This window comes from Vombatus ursinus, unplaced genomic scaffold, assembly GCF_900497805.2.
Source record: "Vombatus ursinus unplaced genomic scaffold, bare-nosed wombat genome assembly UNPS02008961.1, whole genome shotgun sequence".
Lineage (NCBI taxonomy): Eukaryota > Metazoa > Chordata > Mammalia > Diprotodontia > Vombatidae > Vombatus > Vombatus ursinus.
In genome coordinates, this window is record NW_020948739.1 from 5,396,069 (window position 1) to 5,418,069 (window position 22,001).

The 22,001-nt window shown below is 36.1% G+C and overlaps 1 protein-coding gene across 3 annotated transcripts in view; it reads left to right on the forward strand.

Moving 5' to 3' along the window:
• VPS13B (vacuolar protein sorting 13 homolog B) overlaps window positions 1-22,001 on the forward strand; it is a 1,004,773-nt gene that overhangs the window by 655,982 nt on the left and 326,790 nt on the right. For all 3 annotated transcript variants that reach the window (XM_027849971.1, XM_027849973.1, XM_027849972.1), the window contains exons 32-33: window positions 10,619-10,745; window positions 13,266-13,409. In XM_027849971.1, the coding sequence (XP_027705772.1) occupies window positions 10,619-10,745; window positions 13,266-13,409 (271 nt within the window). The remainder of the gene's footprint in view (window positions 1-10,618; window positions 10,746-13,265; window positions 13,410-22,001) is intronic.

Genomic DNA, 22,001 nt, shown 5'->3' on the forward strand with positions numbered 1-22,001 from the left:
TGTGTGTGTGTGTGTGTGTGTGTGTGTGTGTGTGTGTGTGTGTGTGTGTGTGGGGGAGACAAGGAGACAGAGAATTTGGAAAGGAAAAGGTAGAAATAATTGAATAGCATCTTATTCTAATCTGAATTAACAACCATTGCTCTTAAACAGGGGAATTAAATGTCAAATTTTATAATATAGTGGTTGGTTCCCTTTAAATAATTAAACTTTGACTACATATTTGTTGCAAGGGGTTTCTTTTTCTTTTAATTTCTCCAAGGGGACAAGGAGAAAGATAAAACAAATGCTTAATTAGGAATAAATAAATCAACAGATAAATAAATCAGCTATAAGATTAGCTTTTAATGGGTACCCTGGTACAGCTTTGGTGAGCCCTGCCTGAACTGTGCTACTACTTATGGAGGTGCATCTCTCTAGAACAAGTCAGATGTGGGGCTACCTCTAAAGTGGATGGACCTTAAAAGGCCTTGAAAATAGAATTTAAAAGGTAAGAATGCTTCTAACTTTGGGAGGCTTTTTTTATGGAACAGAGAAAATCTCTGGATTTCTAGTAAGTACTACAGCTCTTAAAACCTTCTCTAGTGATTTAAGCTTAAATGCTGCAGATAACCCCAGGCTTTTTAGTAAGTATTGAAAGTAGGCAATAATAAATTAGAGCTCTTTAAGATTACATTGAGCTAACCTTTTCCTGTTGTATGAGGTCATTTAGAGAGAGGTCTTTGTGAATTTTTCTTTTAGAAATGGGGGCTCAAGTTCAGGTCAATGCAGGAGCTCCATATATGTTTAACATTAAAATGTATCAGCTATAATAGTACCTGGACTATCCACAGGACTCTGAGTCATGACCCCGTCGGGCCTCACAAGTTCAGCAGAACTGGGCTAGATCACTGTTTGAAAGTAGGTATGCCAGTAAACATGCGTTTTGGATGCTGTAAAAAGTGTTGCTACTGATTTAGTAGGCTCAGCTTTCTGTTGCAAGAATATTAGCCAACAATTCTCTCATTTATTTTTTTCCTAAAGAGTGAGAATATGCAGTTATATGGTGATTTCATTCTGCCTGCCTAGATTGGTGCCGAAATGTTACTTGGCTACACTGTATAGAGAAGCTTACATTGAAGTTGCATCATTTGGCTGTTCTGTAATTCAAAGAATAGTATAGATGTGTTTATAAATCAATTCTGTGTTCAAAGTCACTTCTTTGCGAGGCCCCATATGAAAGGAAAATTCTGTTTTCCCTAGGTACATTGGAGACTCTTAACCATTACCCTGTTTTCTAGGAATTAATATAGCTTTGGCTTGCATTGGTTGATTCTCTGACCACCTATTATATCTTGAATTCACTTTGTTTTTTCTTTTATCTTTGTTTTCTCTTTCTCAGGTTTAGTCTATCTCTTCTTTTGGAATATTATATTAAAGAGTAGTCACTTATCTGGGTTTAAGCCCCAAAGACATGACTTGATTTTTAAAGAATTTTTATGTCTTAAGAAAGATCAATGTCAGAATTTAAAAGATTTCATAGGTCATAGGATTATAGATTTAGAGCTGGGAGACAAATTAAAGTTCATCTAGTCCAGCCTCCTAGTGGATATGTCCAGGATCACACAAATAGAATGAGTAGCAAAGCTTGGACTGTAAAACAGGTCCTCTGACTAAACATCCAGTGTTCATTTCCCTTTCCCAATGTTACCTTAATTAATCTTTGCTTATTTAGTTCTACAGTCTTATTAATCGGTAACTATAGATAGGGATATAACATAACAAGTAACTGACGGGTCTGCAAATAACTATTTGGAAAAAATGTGTTTGTGAATAGTAATTTATTCATCTCTAGCAACAAAAAGAATTTCTGGTTCTTTCTTTTTGGTGGCCATGCATCATACACTGTTACCTTCATTTTTACTACTGGCCTTTCTTAACATATGGTTTCTTAAATGTAGTTCTTTAACTATTTTAATGCCTCCAAAAGAGCTGTACCTAAATACGTAACAGATGGCCAATGAACCTTAGAGTGAATATACTATGGATACAGAAAGATGATCACACCCTTCACAGTCATGCATTTTCATGAGCTCATGTGGTGTACACCTGTACCATTGTACTTAGTAGCAGGAGGAGAGATGTAGTAATATAAAAATGAACATGTTCTTTTTTTCCTGTTTGTGATCAGCTCCACCCGTAGCGTAGCAGAATAGCTTCTGTTAGCATGCATAATTATTTTGTTATTTTTTGAGACAGATGTTAAATACCTCTCAGTCTTTCATCATCACCAAAAAACATTTATTGAATGCATCTTTGCACCTGGGCCAGCTCTAGGTGTTATACAAAAAGAATTGTATAATTCCTGTGTCAGGCTATTGTAGACTTTATAAAACAGTAGACACTCATCATCTTCAACTGTATTCGAGAATTTCCTCACACTACTTTTGTTTCTATTATATAGTTTTTACGATAACTTACCTTATACATAGACAGGCTACAAGAAATAATTTCATGGGATATTTAATCTTTTATTGAAGGGATAATTATAAATTTTGCAAAAAGATCACCATGAAAATACTTGCAGATTATGTTCTAATATTTATTGAAGAAGATGAAGAGGTAGAGAAATTCTATGGAGAAGTCAACAAGACTCTCTAAATTAAATCTGCATATACTGTTAGCTTCAGTGTAAAGGTGGGAAAAGTTGAGGATGGTACAAACCATGGTATTGGAAAAAAAAATGACAGAAGCCAAAGACTTGTGGACTACAAAGAGTTACACTACATAATATCATTCTGTTCATTCTTTTATTTGCCTAAGGAGAACTTGTAAGCTATCCTTCTACTTAGCTACAACTTGTTTTTGTCTTTTGGTTTGTTTTAGTCCATGTTAAGACAGTTTTAAAATTTATATGATTCAAGTCCTACAGTAGCATGTCCACTCATTGTTCATTAGTTAATATTTCACATGAAGAATGCCAGCAGCTAACTTAAAATTTATAGATAGTCTAAAACATTGTCATTGTTAACTCCCTCTAAGGTACTAGTAAAATTCAATGTATCAGTACAAATTATATTAAAAAACAAATTAATGTGCATAATTACTTTTTCAGGTAAGACTCATTGAGAGGGAATATGTGTGGCATCCTTGGAATCATGTAAAAAAAACTTTCTTCCTGAAAAAACACATCTTTCTCATCCGTCATATTTGGCAAGAACTCAGTTTTTTATTGGCATAATATTAGCATTCCCATGGATAAACTTTTAGTTATCTCTGGAAAAATTAATCTTTTCCTTTAAAGAGACAATTTCAGTATAAGGACTAATTTGTTTAGGACACTTCAGTTTCATTTTTCATTTTTTGTATTGTACCATTTATGGATATGGCATTATTAAAACAAAATATTTTATTAATTTTAGTAGACATGGTAGTGATGCAATTTAGGGTTTCTGGGAACCACAGAATGTCAGGGTACAGGGAGGCTTCTACCTGGAATGAATTCAGGCACTCAAACCATCTTCCAGTCAAGTGGCAAGGTTTATTGTAACATCAATAGTAGCAGGTGAGGTTCTAAGTGAACCTGAGACTTAATATACAAAAGGGACAATGCAAGGAACTGGATGGGATTAAGGAGTGGTAAATAGTCTGGAGTGGGCCAGGTGCTACAATGAAAGGATTAGCAGGTAGGCTAATTAGATCATCTAGATGAGATTAAGGATTGGTCAGTATGTGCAAGTAGTCTGAGGTGGGCCAAGAGCACACTGAAAGGATGTCAAGTAAGCTAATTAGGTGATATGGTGGGCTGGGTTGGGCCAGTGCCTTGGGCACTGCTGAAATGTGGGAGAATTCAGCGACTGAGTTGCTTTCAGAGACATGGTCTTTTCCTTTTAAGGGTCCAGGTCCCATCACTTCATCAGTAGCATGCGGATAATGAAACATCTACATGACCCTCATTATCCTTTATAGAATATGTATCATAAAATTTGGCAGTACTTTTAACATCAGCCAGTAATCAATAAATGTTTATTAAGTACCTGCTGTGTTCCAGACACTATGCTATTGTCTGAGGATACAAAGATAAAAATGAAAACTGCCTGCCCTTAGGAAGCTTACAATATATGTCTCTTTAGTATTAATTCTGTTATCCATTTTATGTTTGCTGTCTCATTATTGCTGTGTAATTCTTTATACCTTAGAGATACAGGGTCTTATAATGTTCCTTTCTGAAAATTTTACATATGAACACTTCTTCACTGCTTTCAGTCTCTTCTTTCCTTGATTCATTTTCCATACAACTGCCAATTGATATTCCTAAAATACAGATGTGAACATATTATCCTAGTACTTAAAAATCTTAAGTGGTTTCCTGTTACATGTAGAATAAAAAACAAAATAGTCATCTTGGCCTTTGAAGACAGCCTCACATTCTTGTTTCATATTACTCCTGTTCTTATGCTGTCTTCCAGTCAAACTGGCCACATCAGTGTTCTACATACATGGCATCCTATCTCTCATGGCCATTGCATAAAGGGTTCCCCCTATCTGGAAGGCACAAATCCCAGGCTCCCTTCAAAGCAAAGACCAAGTACCACATCCTACATGAGATCTTTCCAAATTCCTCTGGTCTCCAAAACCAGTTCTTGAAATTACTTTGTATTGATTTGTTTTTACTTATTTGTGTATGTGTGATAGGCACCAGTAATCTATAAAGTCCTAAAGTGAAAGGACTGTTTTGTCTTTGTATTCTCAGCCCCAAGGCACAGTACATTACAAGTTAGGACTCAAGTCAGCAACTTGGTGGCAGTACAGTGGTTGTGATGAGGTCTAGAGATTTAGGGGTGCTGAAAATCACAACACATGACTCCCGTCCAAAAGAATTCAACCCAAACCTTCATTCAGCCAAAGTCAAGGTTTATTAAAGATCCGCCATATTGACCAAACTCTTAAGGAATCTGAGCACCTGTGAGCTATTGGCTAGATTGTAAAAATCTGAGCAGTGGCTAGATTTTAAGAATCTGAGCACTTTAATGGAGACAAGTTTGACTTTATATACAGAAAGACTGTGGGAGGGATCTAGGAGTGGCCAAGTAGTCTGCTGGGGATGGTGAGGTAATAGAATGCTAGGGACCTGGAACATGTGGCCAAGGGAGAATGGTGCCTAGCTAGGATTAAGGGTGGGAAATGGCCAGGGGCCACCTGGAGGTAAAACAGTGGAGGGCTAGGCTAGGTTAAGGGTAACAGAGAATTGGGAGATTGTGTAGCCACAAAGAAAGGCCAGTTGATGCAATTATAGCCTCAGGCAAACACCAGAGATTTGGCCAAGTGGGAAAGACCAGGATTTTTCCTTTTTGAGGGATCTAGATCTCATCGTCATCAGCTGGAGTGCTTCACAGATGCAAGTTCAGATACTGACCCAGCTACTTATAAACTGTGTGACCCTGGGCAGATCACTTAACTTCTTTGAGGCTCCATTTTCTCATCTGTAAAATAATGATAATAATAGGTCCTGCTTCACAGGATGTTTGTGAGGATCAAATGAGATAATATATATAAAGTGCTTTGCAAGCTATAAAATACTGTATAAATATTAACTATTGAACCAAAAATTTGTAAAAAATTGGATATAATTCATGTATTTTTTTACCCTTGTTAAAAAAAGTAACTTTAAAAGTCAGTATTTAAAAGCATATGTAGGAAAAATGATTTATTATGTTGTTCAGAAAAATTATTACACTGTTTAAATTCAACCTTCTGTGATTAAAGGTTGTCCACACCCAGAATGTCCCTGATCTCTCCAGAAATATTGGACATGGCTATAAGGTATTTTGGGTTCCCTCAGGTCCTGTATCCACCCAAAGCATTTTTGTTTTGGGTCCCCACACCTAGGTCTTATTTTGGGTCCACCCAAAACTGTTTTGGATTCCCATGTGTTTTGGCTTCACTCAAATTTTATGGGATATTTACAGTTACTCATATTCATCTCAGTCAACCTTACTTTCAAGTTGCCCTCTTGGCAAAATTGCTTAACTATAAGTGTGTGGTGAGTGTGGGGCCACTGTTGTCTAAATACTGTATAATGTAAACCTTCTAGAGCATGGACAAGAGGGAGCCTCACTTTTCCCACTTCCTCTCTTACTAAATGACGTAATAAATTTCTTTCTAAAACTATTAAAGATTTTGGGTCTGTTCTTGCCAACTATACATGCAATTCTCATTCATTTCCTTTGAATATTCTCAAGCCTATGATCAGTATATCTCAACATGAAATAGTTACTTGAAGGAGCCAGAAATTCATTGGTATGGACACCCCTGCCACTAATTGAGATTGCAAACTTCCTCTATGTCTTATTAAATTGTATTCACAAACTTTTCTGGCTTAAAAATCATTAAGTCATTTCCAAATCATTCATAATGAGCTTCTCATGGAGAGATTAATTATTTAATAATATTAATTAAGCTGCCTCAGACACCAGCTTTGTGAACCTGGGCAAGTCAGTTTACCTTTCTCAGCTTCTGTTTCCTCATCCATAAAATGAGGATAATAACAAGACCCACTTCATAAGGCTGTTGTGAGAATCAAATGAAGCATTAGATAAATGATAGTTATTATTATTATTATTATTTTTAAACCCATCTTTGTTCATTTGCATGCAGAGCAAATGTAATATCTGTCCAGAAAGTGGAATAATTGTGCTGGCCTAATAGCTATGTAATTTTTTTTTAAATTTTACTAGCACATAGACTACTGTAATTTTAATATTTATTTGCAAGCATATACAACTCCTGAAAATATAGGAGAGCAAAGGCAAGACCACAAAATGTATTATAATTTAGAGAATCAAATAGTTCTAAAATACTTAAAATATATTTTTAATTTTCTGAATTACAAAACATCAAAATTCTGGATTTGGAAGAGTGATATACACACTACAAAGAAGAATTTATATGTGTGTGAAATATGAAAGATACTCTTAATCACACATTATTCTTTTTAGACGTGTATTTAAAAATATCAATCACTTCAGTAGTTGATCTTGGGACACAGAAGTACAGTAAATAGAAATATGAAATCTGGCTTTTCATGACCATCACAGACTTTTTGGATCCTGATTCTGTCATTCAGTATATTAACTATCCCTTTCAGCTAGCTTTATGTCATCCACAGGTTTGGTAAGCTTGCCGGGCTCAACCAAGTAATTGATCAATATGTTGAACAAAACATCACCGTGGATAGAGCCCTGTGGCACTCCATTTGAGATTAACATTAATCTTTTAAGATCTACAATTTGAGTCCAGTTATTCAACCAATTTGAATCATCCCCAACCACACAGTCACTTAGTCACCAACTATCTGTCTTTTCATTGGAATATCACAAGAGATTTTTGTCAAATGCCTTGCTACTATTTCAATGCAGTATGTCCATGGCACATATACACCAGTCAGCACTTCAGTTACCCTGCAATAATGATATATGAAATAATGATAATCATCACAAGTAAGAATGAAAGTCCCCTATAAATATAGGACCTATTTAGACAGTAAGTCAGTCAACAAATGTATTAAATTCTTACCATGTGGCAGATGCTGTGCTAAGCACTGGGGTTACAGAAGGAGGTGAAAACAGCCCCTACCAGCAAGGAGCTTACATTCTATTAAGGAAGTTACCATGTAAATAGACATGTGCCAGACATATACAGTGTAAGTGCAAGATAGTCTTGGAAAAGAAGACTCTAGGAGCTGAGGGAACCAAGAAAGCCTCCTATAGAAGGTTGCATTTCATTTGAGTCTTGAAGGAAGACAGGGATACTAATAGTTGGGGACAAGGAGGGAGAATATTCCAAGCTTAAGGACAGCCATTGTAAAGGCACAAGAAGGAAGATGAAGTGTCATCTGCAAGGAACATCAAGTAGGCAAGTGTAGCTGGACCATAAACTGTACAGAGGAGAAAAAAGTCTCAGGAGACTGGAAAGTATGAAGGGACCAGATGGTGAAGAGCTTTAAATGCCAAATGGAAGACTTCATATTTGTAGGTAATAGAGAGTCATTGGAGTATATACTGAGTGGAAGGGTGACATGATCAGACTTATGCTTAGGAAAATCAGGTTTTTAGATAAGTGAAAGCTAAATTAGGAGAGATTCAAGGCAGAGATACCAATTAGAAAGCTATTGCAATAGTCAGGTAAGAAATGATTAGGACATGAACCAGAATACTGGTTTGTGAGTAGCTAAAAGGGGATATATATACATATATATTGGAGATTTGAAGGTAGAAATGATGAGATATGTAGGTAGAAATGATGACTGGATATGTGGTTTGAGCATGGAAATGAGGATGATACTGTAGTTGAGAGTCAGGGATGACTGGAAGAATGGTGATGGACTCAACAGAAAAAGGGAAATTTGGAAGGAAAAATAATGAAGTTTGTTTTGAGCATGTTAGATATTCTGCCTACAGAACATCTAATCCCTCCAGTCCTTTAATGGTAGAAGCTGCTATGTCTTATATTATCCTGACCATGGTTCCATGATACTTCAGTTATTTCTTTCTGGCTACTTGTGATATTTTTCTTCTTGACCTGAGAGCTCTGTAATTTGTCTATAATATTCCTAAGAGTTTTCATTTTGGGATCTCTTTTAGGGCATGATCAATGAATTCCTTCAGTTTCTATTTTAGCCTCTGGTTCTAGGATATCAGAGCATTTTTTCTTGATAATTTTTTGAAATATCTTTTATTGACCGTGACTTCCAGGCAGCCAATAATTCTTAAATGGTCTCTTCTAGATCTATTTTCCAGGTCAGTTGTGTTTTCCAATGAGATACTTCACATTTTCTTCTATTTTTTTTCATTCTTTTGATTTTATTTTATTGTTTCATGGATTCATTAGCTTGCACTTGCCCAATTCTAATTTTTAAGGAATTATTTCAGTGAGCCTTTGTACCTCTTTTTCCATTTGGCCAATTCTGCTTTTTAAGGAGTTCTTCTCTTCAGTGGATTTTTGTGCCTGTTTTACCATTTGGCCAATTTGGATTTTTAAGGTGTTATTTTCTTCAGTATTTTTTTATGCTTCTTTTATCAAGCTGTTGACTGTCTTTTCATAATTTTCTTGTATCACTCTCGTTTCCTTTCCAAATTCTTTCTCTACCTCTCTTATTTGATTTTTAAAATCCTTTTTGAGCTCTTCCAGGAATTTTTTTTTTTTTTGCATGTGACCAATTCACATTTTTCTTTGAGGATTTGTGTGTAGCTGTTTGGCTTCATTGTCTTCTTCAGAGTATCTTGATCTTTCCTTATCACCATTGTAACTTTCTGTGGTCAGTTTCTTTTTTTGTTTGCTCATTTTTCTATATTATTTCTTGACTTTTAACTTTATAATAAAGTTAGGCTGTGTTTTTGGAATGGAGGGGGCACTGTACAAAGCTTCTGGTCTTGCTTACTGCTGTTTTCAGAGCTAGTTCTGTAGCTCTGTAGGTTCAGTGCTTCCAAGTTGATATGATCTAAGGAGAGGTGTGGCCATTGCTTCCTGGCCTGTGCTCTAGTCTTGACCTAAGAAGGAACCATGTTTCTCTGTAGCCATCAGTGCAGTGTAGCCACCTAGCATCGCCCAAGGTCAGGGCCCCTTCTGGCCCTGAGACTGTGACTAGGTCCTCCATTCTCTGGCAGCCACAATTGCCAGTGCTCCCCTCTGTCTTGGAATTGAGATCAGGGTCCCTATTCCCCCATGAGTGACCTCAAACACTCCTATTCAACATGGAGCCACAACCAGGATCCCTGCTTTCCTGAAGCTGTAAGTGCTCTCATTCCTTTTGACCTTGGGACTATGACCTAGAATTTTGTGTGGACAATGCAATAGGGTCCTGAACCCAGAGCCAGCAAAGGGTCCCCTGTAATCTCCTTCTAGTCATTTGTCTCACTCCCCCACTGTCCATGGTCTGAGAGCTCCCAAACTACCACTGCCAATGTAGCCATCTCCAAGGTGTGTGTGCCTACACAGTCTGCATTGACCACCCGTGGCTGAGACAGACCATTCATGCCAACTTCCTAAGTTGGCTGGGGCTAGAACATTGTTTCAGCCAACCTTTTGTTGGTTTTGCCACTCCAGAATTAAATTTGAGGCATTATTTTGGAGTTGTTTGGAGGGGAATTTGGGATAGCTCAGCTTAGTGTGTCTCTACTCTACCATCTTGACTCCACCCACTCCCTCTTACTATGTTTTAATTTTAAACTTTATGTCTTCTCTAATGCTTAGCACATTATTTTATGTAGGTTTTTTTTTTTTTTTAATAAAGGGTATGTTGAATTCAGTATATTTAACTGGATTATCCTATGGGCAGTATGATAAAGATGAAAGAGACTTGCAGAAACACTTCAGAAAACCCAAGTTCAAATCCTGGCTCCCACACTTACCAGTTGTGTGACTTGGCGAGTCATTCTATGCACCTTAATTTCTCTGTCTGAAAAATGGGGGTATAATGTCTGTATTACTTCAGTAATGAAGGATTGATTTTACAACAGTGGCTATATACATATATAGATATATGTAGATATATAAATATGTACTGTTAATTATTTGTGTAGCTTTAATGAAAATTAGTTGTGGAAAGTAATATGGACATTAATTACATTTACTTTTCTTTCAGTATACAGCGACATCAGGAAAGGAGAGCAATTTTAACTCCAATTTTGACTGATTTTACCGTCCGAATAACTGGAGCACCTGCAATCATTTTCACCAAAATCAATTCACCAGAAAATGTGCATGCAGAGGTTAGTATACAATTTAAAATTAAATGATATTAGGTCAATGAGCATAGACAGCCAGGTGGCACAGTGAATAAATCGCTGGGTCTAGAGTCAGGAAGACTCATCTTTGTGATTTCAAATCTAGCCTTCGACACTTACTGTCTGTGTGACCCTAGGCAAGTCACTTAAACTCTGTTTCCCCCAGTTTCCTCATCTGTAAAATGAGCTAGAAAAGGAAATGGCAAGCCACTCCAGTATTTTCTCCAAGAAAACTACCCAGACAAAGGTCATGAAGAGTCAGTAGTGACTGAAAAATGAATAAATAACAACATGCCCAAAATTACAATCTGCATGAAAATTGGTTAGGTTTTTTTGGTACATACTTGTTTATCAGTGTACATGTTGCTTCCCCCACAGTAGTATATAAACTTTTTGTGGGTAGGGACTTTTCTTATTTATGTCTTAGCTATCTCTAATGCCTAGTTAAATGACAGTCTAGGAGATACTTAGTAAGTGTGTGTTGAATTTAATCAGACTGCAAATGTTTATTGACTACATCACAGATTAATCATTCATAGAATCAGTGAAATTTGTTATGGAAATTTTATAGAAAAATATTCTTTATAAAACATTTTTACACAAGCAACGAAAACTGTTAACTCTGTTTTCTTCAAAGCATTTTCAAATATATAATCTCATTTTGTCCTTATGCATACTTTTGTGAGAAATGGTAGACATTATGCCCATTTTTATAGATGAGGAAACTGAGGCACAGGAAGGATCAGTTTCTTAATATCACTTAACTATTTATTCACCAAGGCAGGACTCTAACAACTTCTTATGCCATTTTTTTTTCTATTGCAATAATGCTGTAGTATGGGTTGTAGTGTCTTAAAAAGTTACTATAGTATGTCATTTAAGTCTCTTATAAAGTGGCTGTGGTTTGGTGAAACTGTTAGTATGAGTTTCCTTTTTATCTGATTCTATAATTCAATTCAGTTATCATTTATTAAAGGCTTACTATGCAGAAGACACTGAACCAGTTGATGAAGATAAAATGACAAAAATTAAATTGTATCTGAAAGAAACTTAAATTGTATTGGAAAATGATGATGTGTACAAAAATAATACAAGATAGAGAGCAAAGAGAGTATAGAGAGATATCAAACTAGCTCTAGGAATATTTGAAAAGTGAATGAGCACTAAAAACTTGGAGAGGGGGACCAAGAAAGCCATGGCAAAGGCAATTATAATTGCGTGGGTTCAATTGCACTAAAATTTTTATGATCTCGTAACCCTTTTCTAACATAAGTATTTATACATTAAGTGATTACTATGTGCAAGACACTGTGTACTGAGGACTTAAAGATGAAAAATCATGCAGTCCATAAAAGAGCTTACCATCTCATAAGAAGTTATGATGTGTATATAAGTAAATATGAAACTAGAGAAAATATGATCAGAGCCAAGGAAAGATCAAGGTAAAGTGCTCTTGGAAAATCTTAGCAGGGACAGGGGTGGGGAACCTGCAGCTTTGAGGTCACATGTGGCCTTCTTGATCCTTAAGTGCAACATTTTGACTGAATCCAAATTTTACAGAACAGATCCTTTTAATGAAAGGTTTCCCACCCCTGGGTAGAACATCATCTTTGCCTGAGGAGCGAAAGGAAAGATCTTACTAAAAGGGAGAACTGTGGGTAATTCTTGCATCAGTATAAAAGAGTTATACTGGGAGGAGGTAGAAGCAAAAGTATAATCATGTCACTCATGCACTTCTTGAGAATTGTAACAAAACAGACTGCTTCGACTTTTCTAATTGGTGCTTTGGCCCATCATTATATCCTTGAATATAATCAATTGGAAGACACTTATGAGAAAGGTCTGCTGTGTACTTGCAGACAACTGAATATTATCCACTTGCAGTTCAGGACAAGAAGCACTGTTTGGGCTTATTAAGGGGGAGCTGCTGAACTGTTCTTTATCTGTTTTCCATCTCAGCGTTGTTTTCCAGCAGTGAATGGTCAAAAGCTCAGCGATGTTGTGCTGCACCGATTTAGTAGTAGACCACCTAGCATCGCCCAAGGTCTTAGCAGTTTAAAGGAGAATGAAATTAATTAGCCTAGCTATCTTTGGCTTCAACGCAGCATTTCATTATAAGTCATGTGGAGTCTTTCCTTTGAAGGAAAGTTTGCTACAAAATCCCATTCTGTTTCCTGGGCAGTAAGGTGAAAAATCCAGTAATAGTAGTTTTAAATATGAGAAAGCAGAAGGGGACTTTGCATATGAAAATAATTTCTTATTAGTTGAATGTACATTATCTACATTTTAGCCAGCATTCTGGAATTTCTTCCTTCCCTCTCCCTCCCATCATGTGTAAATGTAAATGACTTTCTCCTTCTCCACTTGATAAATAAATTGTGGTCTCAGTTGACTTTTCATCAAGCTAATAAATGACAGATAAGAAATAATGATAATCTTGTTATCTTGCAATGTAAGTTCTCTGCCCTGTCTATTTTATCTGGTATTTGACTTCTTCTCCCACAGGAGATTTTAGTGTGTGGCCATTCCTTGGAAGTGAACATAACCACAAGTCTGGATTTCTTCCTAAGTGTGGCTCAAGTTCAGCTCCTCCATCAGTTAATAGTAGTAAATATGGTTGGACTGGAACCTTCAAACAAGACCACAGAGGTAACCACTTTTACCTGATTTGGGTTGCGCTATCATCATTTGTGCCAGACATTTGGGAAGCTGTAATTAAAATAAATGCTGTATGGTTATTCTGCATTTAACGTCTTTTCACATGAACTCATCAATCATTCTGGGATTGAGGTTTTTATTTGTGAAAATTGTTTGGCCTATTGTTCTGTTGCTTAAAATTCACCTTTGGAAAATTGCTGTGGCCTGGCCTTAAAAAAAGCCTGTTTAAAAAAATATGATTTTGTTACATCGCTGAAAGTTCTAAGATGTAATGCAAGAAACATGGTACAGCTTTCACTTACTCAAATAGTTTACAAGAACAGGGCCTCTTTTGGAAATGAACTAGGAAGAGTACTATGGGAATATCTTCAATAAATAATTTGCAAGCACTCATTTCCCATGCTCAGCAAAGAAAGTTGAATGCCTGCCCAGAATTTTAATTTTGAGCCAGCGTTGTGTGGAAGTCTTACACTGCAACTGCAGAGCACGTCCACATACAGAAAAGAAAGCTGCTTATTAGATACTTTTTTTAGATGAGGATTCTTTACTACTTGTCTCTCTTCCTCCATTAATCACATAGAAAGTCTCCTATAAGATACATTTGAATAAAACTATCTGTTTTAAGATGTTGCTTTTTGCTGGTGTCATAAATTCTGTTACTGTCCCTGGATTCTGTACTTTAAATGGTGTACTTTAGCTATTTCATTGTTCGTTTTAGCAATTTTTTCTTCTTTTGTCTTCTTTGGTTTGTTTGAACATAGTGAAGCTAATTTAAAAGTTTGTGCTGAGCATAAATTCTGTAGCGCTATCATTTTTGTTAACCTGTGGTCTCATTTTGAACAATATTCTTTTAAAAATACATAAGGAAATAATAGAACCATGTATTCTTCAAAATGCTTTTGACTTTTTCAGTATACATTAGGCATTTGAGAAGAATGGCAATTATCTGACATTAAAAATAAGTGGGGTTAAATATCTTCTCCCTTATATTTTCAATAGGCTCTGCTCAGCGTATTGTATTCTAAGGAAAACAGTATTTTACCTACCCTATTTTCTTTTTACCACTTGTGTTTTTGTGTATGTGAAAGGAAATTTCACTTATAGTTTCCTAGTGTTTTTAGGGAAGCTATGAAATTTTAAAGTTGTTTAATTAATTATTCTCCTACCCACTTCAGCTGCCTGAAAATGAGATGTGAGTGAATGAATGACTGAATGGATGGGGTTGTAGAGGTCATTTGTAACTCTTTGTATATTATCTCTGCAGTCCTGGAAATTGAAGTGATTGCTTTGTCCCAGTATACCCATCCTGTTTGAAGTCCTCTGTCCCTTTTTTGGACATCACAAATTCTTTCAAAAAGCAATTACTAAATGTCAATTATGTGCTAGAAAATGGTCATATGAAGTCATAAATAAAGCAGTTCCAGGGGAAGCTAGGTGGCACAGTGAATAGAGCACTGGCCCTAGAGTCAGGAGGACCTGAGTTCAAATCCAGCCTCACATACTTGGTACTTACTAGCTGTGTGACCCTGGGCAAGTCACTTAACCCCATTGCCTCGCCCCCCAAAAAAGTATTAAGAATAAAGCAGTTCCTGTCCTCCAGGAGTTTATGGTCTATTGTGAAAAACAACCTGTATATAGAAAATTAGATTCAAAATAGATACAAAATAATTTCCAGGAGGGAGACACTAACAACCTAGAGGGAAAGAATAAAATTCCCATAGGAGTTACAAGATTTGTTAAAGTATAGAATATATATTTTTAAAAAATTAATGAGAGAGATCAACACATTCCTGAATTATCCCCGACCCTATCAAGGGTTACATATCGCTTCCTGGAATTAGAATCTAGCCAACTTTCCTATGAGGAATGGGGGGTGGAGCGTCTAAGTCCATAGGAAAACCCAAGTAATCTAGATAGTCTGTCAACTTGAGAATTGACCAGTTCAAGCCCTTGGTGACCTTGGTTTACTTCCCTGTATTCCTCAGTTTCCTTTTTCTATCTAAAAAATGAACATTTAAGCTATTTTAGAAGGTTTAATTCGGTAATTTCTAATGTGCAGTTAGCTGACTTGGTCTTAAAATTTTTCTAACAGTGTTTTGGAATTATACAGCTAAAAAAAATTATACAGCTGTACTATGTTCTGCCTCAAGTTCAGGTTTATATTATTGTTTTCCTTTTAAATAATTGCTGGGGCCCTTTGCAAGCTAAAAGGTAAATTATAGTAGTTCTAGATGAGCTAATAGGGAGTGCCATTTCTCTGACCCTAGAAAGTAGCTCACACTGCCCCTTTTGTGCACAACTTAGTCCCATCCCTGTTGTGAGAGCTATCTTTTAATAGGTTTATTTGTAAGTGGTTCCATCTTCTGCTCAGGAGGTAGTTTTTAAAGAAGAATTACCAGTGCCATGTGGAAGAGTCAGGTAATTGGATAAAAAAAGAAATACATGGTACGGTAAGAGAATACAGAAGAGAAAGATGTTTTGGGGCTTGTTATTTGAGGTCATACTGCCTGCCAGGAGTAAACACTTTTCTTTTCATGCTTGTGACTTCTGGGTATTTTATTGTGTATTTAAACATAATGTAATGATGTTGGGTTTCTTTCTCCTTCATCTGTAAGAGGGTAGATAAGGGAAACTTGGATGTAAGAATTTTTTTCTGAAATTATGAAAAGTAGGCTTTTACTCTTAAAAGGCTAAAAAATCAGAAGCTCCAATTAAAGAGCTATTTGGCTTTGCCTTCAGAAGATATTGTCTTGTGTTCAACTGTGTCACAATTTCATTTTCATTCAGTTCTATGGCCCCACTGTTATTTCTCTGACTCCATTATTTGACTTGTTAAATCGTTATCCAAATTCAAAATATTATACAAGATGGTCTCTAAATACAGGCTAGTGATACTAAAACTATGGGAGAAATCCTAGATGAGAGAGATCATAAATAACTTAAAATGGGACAAATAAAATTAAATTCTAGAATAGCACAAAGTCTGTTTTTGTAATCAAAGGATACAACTGGAAATTGTTAAAGGATTGCCACCTTTTTATATTGGCTAATACTGGATACCAAACTAAGAGTGTTAAGTCAGATGCTTACAAGTCCATTTTTCATCATCTCTTTCCTTCTCACGTCACCTCCATGTATCACACACTGCACCACACAACCCAAGTTCATTTTTATTCACATGCACTTCAGGAGAACAAAAAATCATTTTTAGACCTGATATAGATGATTGTGCCTAGCAGTAAATACTTTGTCATTCTTGTGCTTTAGCTGAAAACCCGCAAGAAGTGAAGTAGCAAAGGTGGTAGTAGCATAAGCAATTCCATGTTTTAGAAGGTGTACTGAAAAGAGGAAATAGATTCTACCTTTTGTGGACCAGAATTCACACTTATCCCTTAGCCTGTGAATATACTGGCATTTTGTCTACATAGAGTGATTTGAAATTTGACAAGTCAGAATTTTTTTAAAAATGTTACTTGTTTGAATCAGCCAAGATCTACCTTGTCACTCAACCCCCACCCATTGTTCTTAACAATTGAGAATACAAGAACAAAACTCATTACAATAGTTAATCAAAACAAATTTCCACATTGGCCATGTCCTGGAAATATTTGTCTACATTCTGAGTCCTTCGTTTTTCTTTCCAGAGTTTTTCTGTCAGTGTCTAGCAGGTTTCACCATTAATCGTCTGGAATCCTGGTTGGTCATTATGCTCCTCCTTCACAACTCTTCTTCATTGTTTGCATAGGTGTCTACTTGTGCCCTCTGATTATATGAAATAATTTTCCCTAACTTTCCTTTTCCTTCTTCCAGTCCCCAGTGCGTTCCTCTTCCCCTCTCATTCTATTATCTCCTTAAGATCATCAAGACATAACAGAACCGTTCTCAGGCCTTGTCTTATTGGATTCCCTCTATAAACCCTAATGATGACCGGGTTCAGAGAGACATATTTGTGTATCATCTTCCCATGTTTGAATGTAGCAAATTTATCCTTGTATAGTTCTTTGTCATTGTTCATGTATCAGACTCATCATGCCTCTGAATTTCTCCGTCAGGATTCAGTCTAGTTCATTTTCTAGATCTGTTTGGAAAAGTTTGTGGAATAGAGCTCACTGCACTGCATCCTAACACTTCCAGCATCTATGGTGCACCACCTTCCAGAATATATTTTGAAAAGCATTTTTACCCAAATGTTTTAAAACTTGGAAAAATACTACACTAAATAATAATAACTTGATAATAAAAATTTCTCTAAAAAGCTCATAAAACAGGAAATTTTAGTGTGAGTTATTAGAGGGAGCAAAAAGTATTTGAATCTATTTCATTCTTCACTGGGCAGTAAACCAGTTCAAACTGTGGTCCATACATACAAACTCATACCTGTTGTCCCAGTGGATTAGGGGAGCGAAGTATGGTAGAAACAGCCCAGGCATCACAGTCTGAGGGCTTCTGTGCCCATACTCTCTCAGCTGAGGGTAGGGAGGTCTTGCAGGGGATGAGTAGACTACTCTAGATGATGTGGAAAGAGCCCTGGCCCTGCAATCAGAGAACTTTGATTCAAATCCCACTTCTAATGTGTCACCTCACTTCTCAAGGCCTCAAGGTTCTCATCCATAAAATGAGGGTTGAGCTAGATGGGCCTTGAGTTCCCTTCCAATCCCACATCTATGTTCCTATGAACTTCACTGAAGAGAATACCCTCTTCTTTCCTATTTTCTCCTCCACTGCATGGAGTATTTTCACTAAAGTAGGAATTGGTGATACAGTTAAGAGTGAAGTAGAGTTATGATTGACACAGACTCAAAGGAAATCACTGAAGTTGAGAAGATACCTAAATTATTTCATTTAGTTATTGAGTTCTCACTACACGTAGAATGCTGTAGGTACACAAAAGTGAAGTAGGATAACAGCCACTATTGCCTTTGAGTTTGTGGTCTCATAGGTGATATAGATAAGTACATAAATAAATCTAATATAAGGCAGAACATAAGTGCAGTAAGAGAGGTGTAATGAATGTACAGAGTATGGAGGAAGAACATAATTGGACTGAGGGATCAGAGATGTTTTCATGAAGGTTATATCAATGTCGTATCAATCTGGACATAAAGAATGGGTAGAATTTGTTGAAGCCTAAATGTGAAGGAGAAGTGACATCACGTAGTAGGTAGAAAGGCTTCAAAATCAAGGAATGAAAAGGATGTTCTATTTGTAGTGTCCTTTGATAACATTTCTATCTTCAGTGATTTTTTTTAATCCAAACCTAAGATTTTATTGATGTAGGAAACACCCTCAAATAGTACAGATCAGCGTCTCTTTTGCAATGTATAATCTTAGTATTTTGCCACTGAGAGATTATGTGACTTGCCCCAAGGTCATTCAACCTCAGTACAGACTTGAACCCAGGTCTTCCAGACTCCAAACCTGCCTCTCTATCCATTGTGTCATACTGCCTATCATCTTAGAATATGTGTGAACTTTTATTACTTTAGAAATCATGGAAATTAACCCTAAAATTACTTTGGATAGAGCTTCATTTATTATAGGTAAATATTGATGCACTTGACCATGATAATCTAAAATGTTATGCTTTGATGAATGCTGCCTGATGCAACTGGTTAGTATAGAGATCACATTTTTGACATGTATTTTGTTTTTCTTCAGAGGCACCTGCATAGATTACTTGTAACCAAACAATAAACAGAGGTCACTAATAAAATGTGCATTCATGTGTTGGTGTAAATGGACAAGGGGATGGGAGGAAATACCTTGAGATTGAGACCTGGAAAAGAAATTAAGTATTTTACCTTCTGTCCTTCCCTAAAAGGGGAAAGATTTGGCTAGAAACAATGAACTCTCACACCTGTGTTAGGATTTGGGTTAGTTCCTGTGCTTGTCAAAGATGGTTTACTTTCCTGCTGAATATTATCTTGTGCTTGAGGGAGGTAACACATTTTAATTACCCCAGAGCAAAAGAATACCAAAAAGGCAATAAGCCATTTAATTTTTCAACCATGCCAGTATTTCACAGGGAATTCAGGGGAAATTTTGAATTTTTAAAACCTCCGTTAAGCTATCTTGTCACCATTCAGGCTTAATGTTTAAACATGGAGGTGCCTTAAGTATGTGACTTTAAATATCTATAGAACCAAAGATTAGTTTTAGGCATGTAATAGAGATTCTGCTTCCAGATATGTGCTTTCTGTGGGAAAGAATTTGACAAGAAGGAATGGAATGGAAGCATTAGATAAAAGTAGAACACATAAAAGAGAAAACTAAGGAAGATATTCTGTATTTGGCACAAATGGTGTCATCTGGACCATTGATCCTTTGGGGGGCTTTTCAGCTTTTATTTTACCCGAGGTAATTCTGTTGACTTTGACCCAAAAGCTCATTGTGGAAGCCTGTTTCTCCTTGGGTGAAGCATATGCGTTTCTGTACTCAGCTCAGAAGGAGTTATGACTGGGATCAGAGTATAAATGATTTTCCCATCTGCTACTTCTCAGCATAGCCAAATAGAGAGTATAATAGGATCATAAAGTTAAGCATTTATGTAACAAATAGCACCACTTTATCACCATCATGACAATAATGTCTTTTAAAGATTTCTAAGACATAAAAAGTTTTAGTGTTCACTTTCTAGTATCAGCTATAGTATTCATTATTATGTTGACATAATTTAACTTTAAAAATAGTAACATTTATCACCAGAATCCTGTCTAATATGGAATGAAGACAGTGCATTTTAATTAGCCAAGTGTTTTAATTGTGAAAGAAATTATAGTAGTAGTAATCTACTACTCCCCTGATAGCCATACAATATCAGCAGAGCTTGAGAATGAATTCCATCATTTTGGAAGAATATCCCGTGGAAATGCTTTATAAAGGCTTCTTGATTCTACTTGACTCAACTTGAAGAAGGTCAGGAAGTGGAAAAGAATTGTATGGGATAGGAGGGCATGAAGGAGCTGAAGTATGAAGCATTAAAGAGGTCTTACATCTATGAGTTCATAGATTCATTAATGAATTGAAGAATCTAGGAAGTAATCTACTGTCTTGCAAATACACTTTAGTGCCTTTATTTGCTTTCATTTTGAGTATTAATCCTCTGTAGTCAAATGTCCATATTTGTTCCTGGAAATCAGGACCTGGGTCTTATTAAATTCAGTTCATTTCAGTAAATCTCTACTATTGAAACCTTATCTGCCCTAGCATCTAGCACAGTATTCTGCACTCAGTGGACACTGTAAATATTTATTATCAGTGTTATTGTATCATCAGTGGTTAATTTTTCAAATTTAAAAGTAATGGCTTAGTTGGTATTAGGGGAACAAATTGGCCTGGGTTTCGTGAGATCTGAACTCTGAATTCAATTCTGTTGTGTGATGTTAGCCAAGTTACCTCATCTCTCTGAACCTAAGTTAATATAATTAAGAAGTAAATGAGAAGGCTGACCTCCTTAGCTCTAATTTTGCTACTTTTTTCTCTTCTAAGTATAGTCTTTGGAATAGGAATGAATTTTTCTTTTAAAGATTAGTAAAGGGTGAAAATCCAAGATAAATGAAGAAATAGTTAGTCAACATTGAGTTATCTTCAATGAGTTCAAGTTACCAGGTCTAAATTTAAAATAATACATATTATTACTAAGCTGTTGTCAATTATTTTTTTTAAAACCATATTGTGTTTTTTCAGTCTACAAAAATGCACGTATTTCCCACCCCTATTGAGAATGAAAGAAAAACAGAACTCCTGTAACAAATATGAATAGTCAAAGCAAACAAATTTCCTCATTGGCCATATGAAAATATATATATATATCTCATTCTGTATTCTGAATCTTTCACTTCTCTGTCAAGAAGTAGGTATCATGGTCTTCTGGAATCATGGTTAGTCATTACACCAATCAAAGTTTCTAATTCTTCAAAGTGATTTGTCTTTACCATATTGTTCTTCTGGAGAATTCTGTTCACTGCCCTCTGCATCTGTTCAGGTTTTTTTCAAACCATCTCTTTAATCATCTTTTACAGCACAATAGTGTTACATCACATTTCTATGCCATAACTTATTCAGCCATTCCCCAGTTTATGGGCATCCCCTCAGATTCCCATTCTTTGCTACCTCAAAAAGAACTATAAATATTTTTGTACATCATTTGTCAGAGCTTATTTTGCTTAGGACTAATCTGTCTCTTAATTTTACCTTCATTCTAATACCCCTTTTCCCCTTCTCCCTCTTCCTTCCTACTATTTTCCTGTTGAGTAAAAATATATTTTTTCTGTACCCAATTCTGTGTGCATGTATTCTTCTCTCCTTTGACCAGTTCAGATGAAAGTGAGGTTTAAGTGTCAACTGTTCTCCCTGCACCTCCTCTTCCTTGTTCATGTAGATGTCTATTTGTGCACCTTGACTATATAAGTTATTTTTCCCTAATGTTCTTTTTCTTTCCCTTCCCCAAGCCTCCCACATACATTGTGTTTCTTTTTTTCTCTCTTTTCTCTCTCACATTCTTCTCAAGATCATCAGAACATGATAAAGACTGCTCCCAGGACTTTTCTAATTAGACTTCCTCTGTGAACATTGTTGTTGATA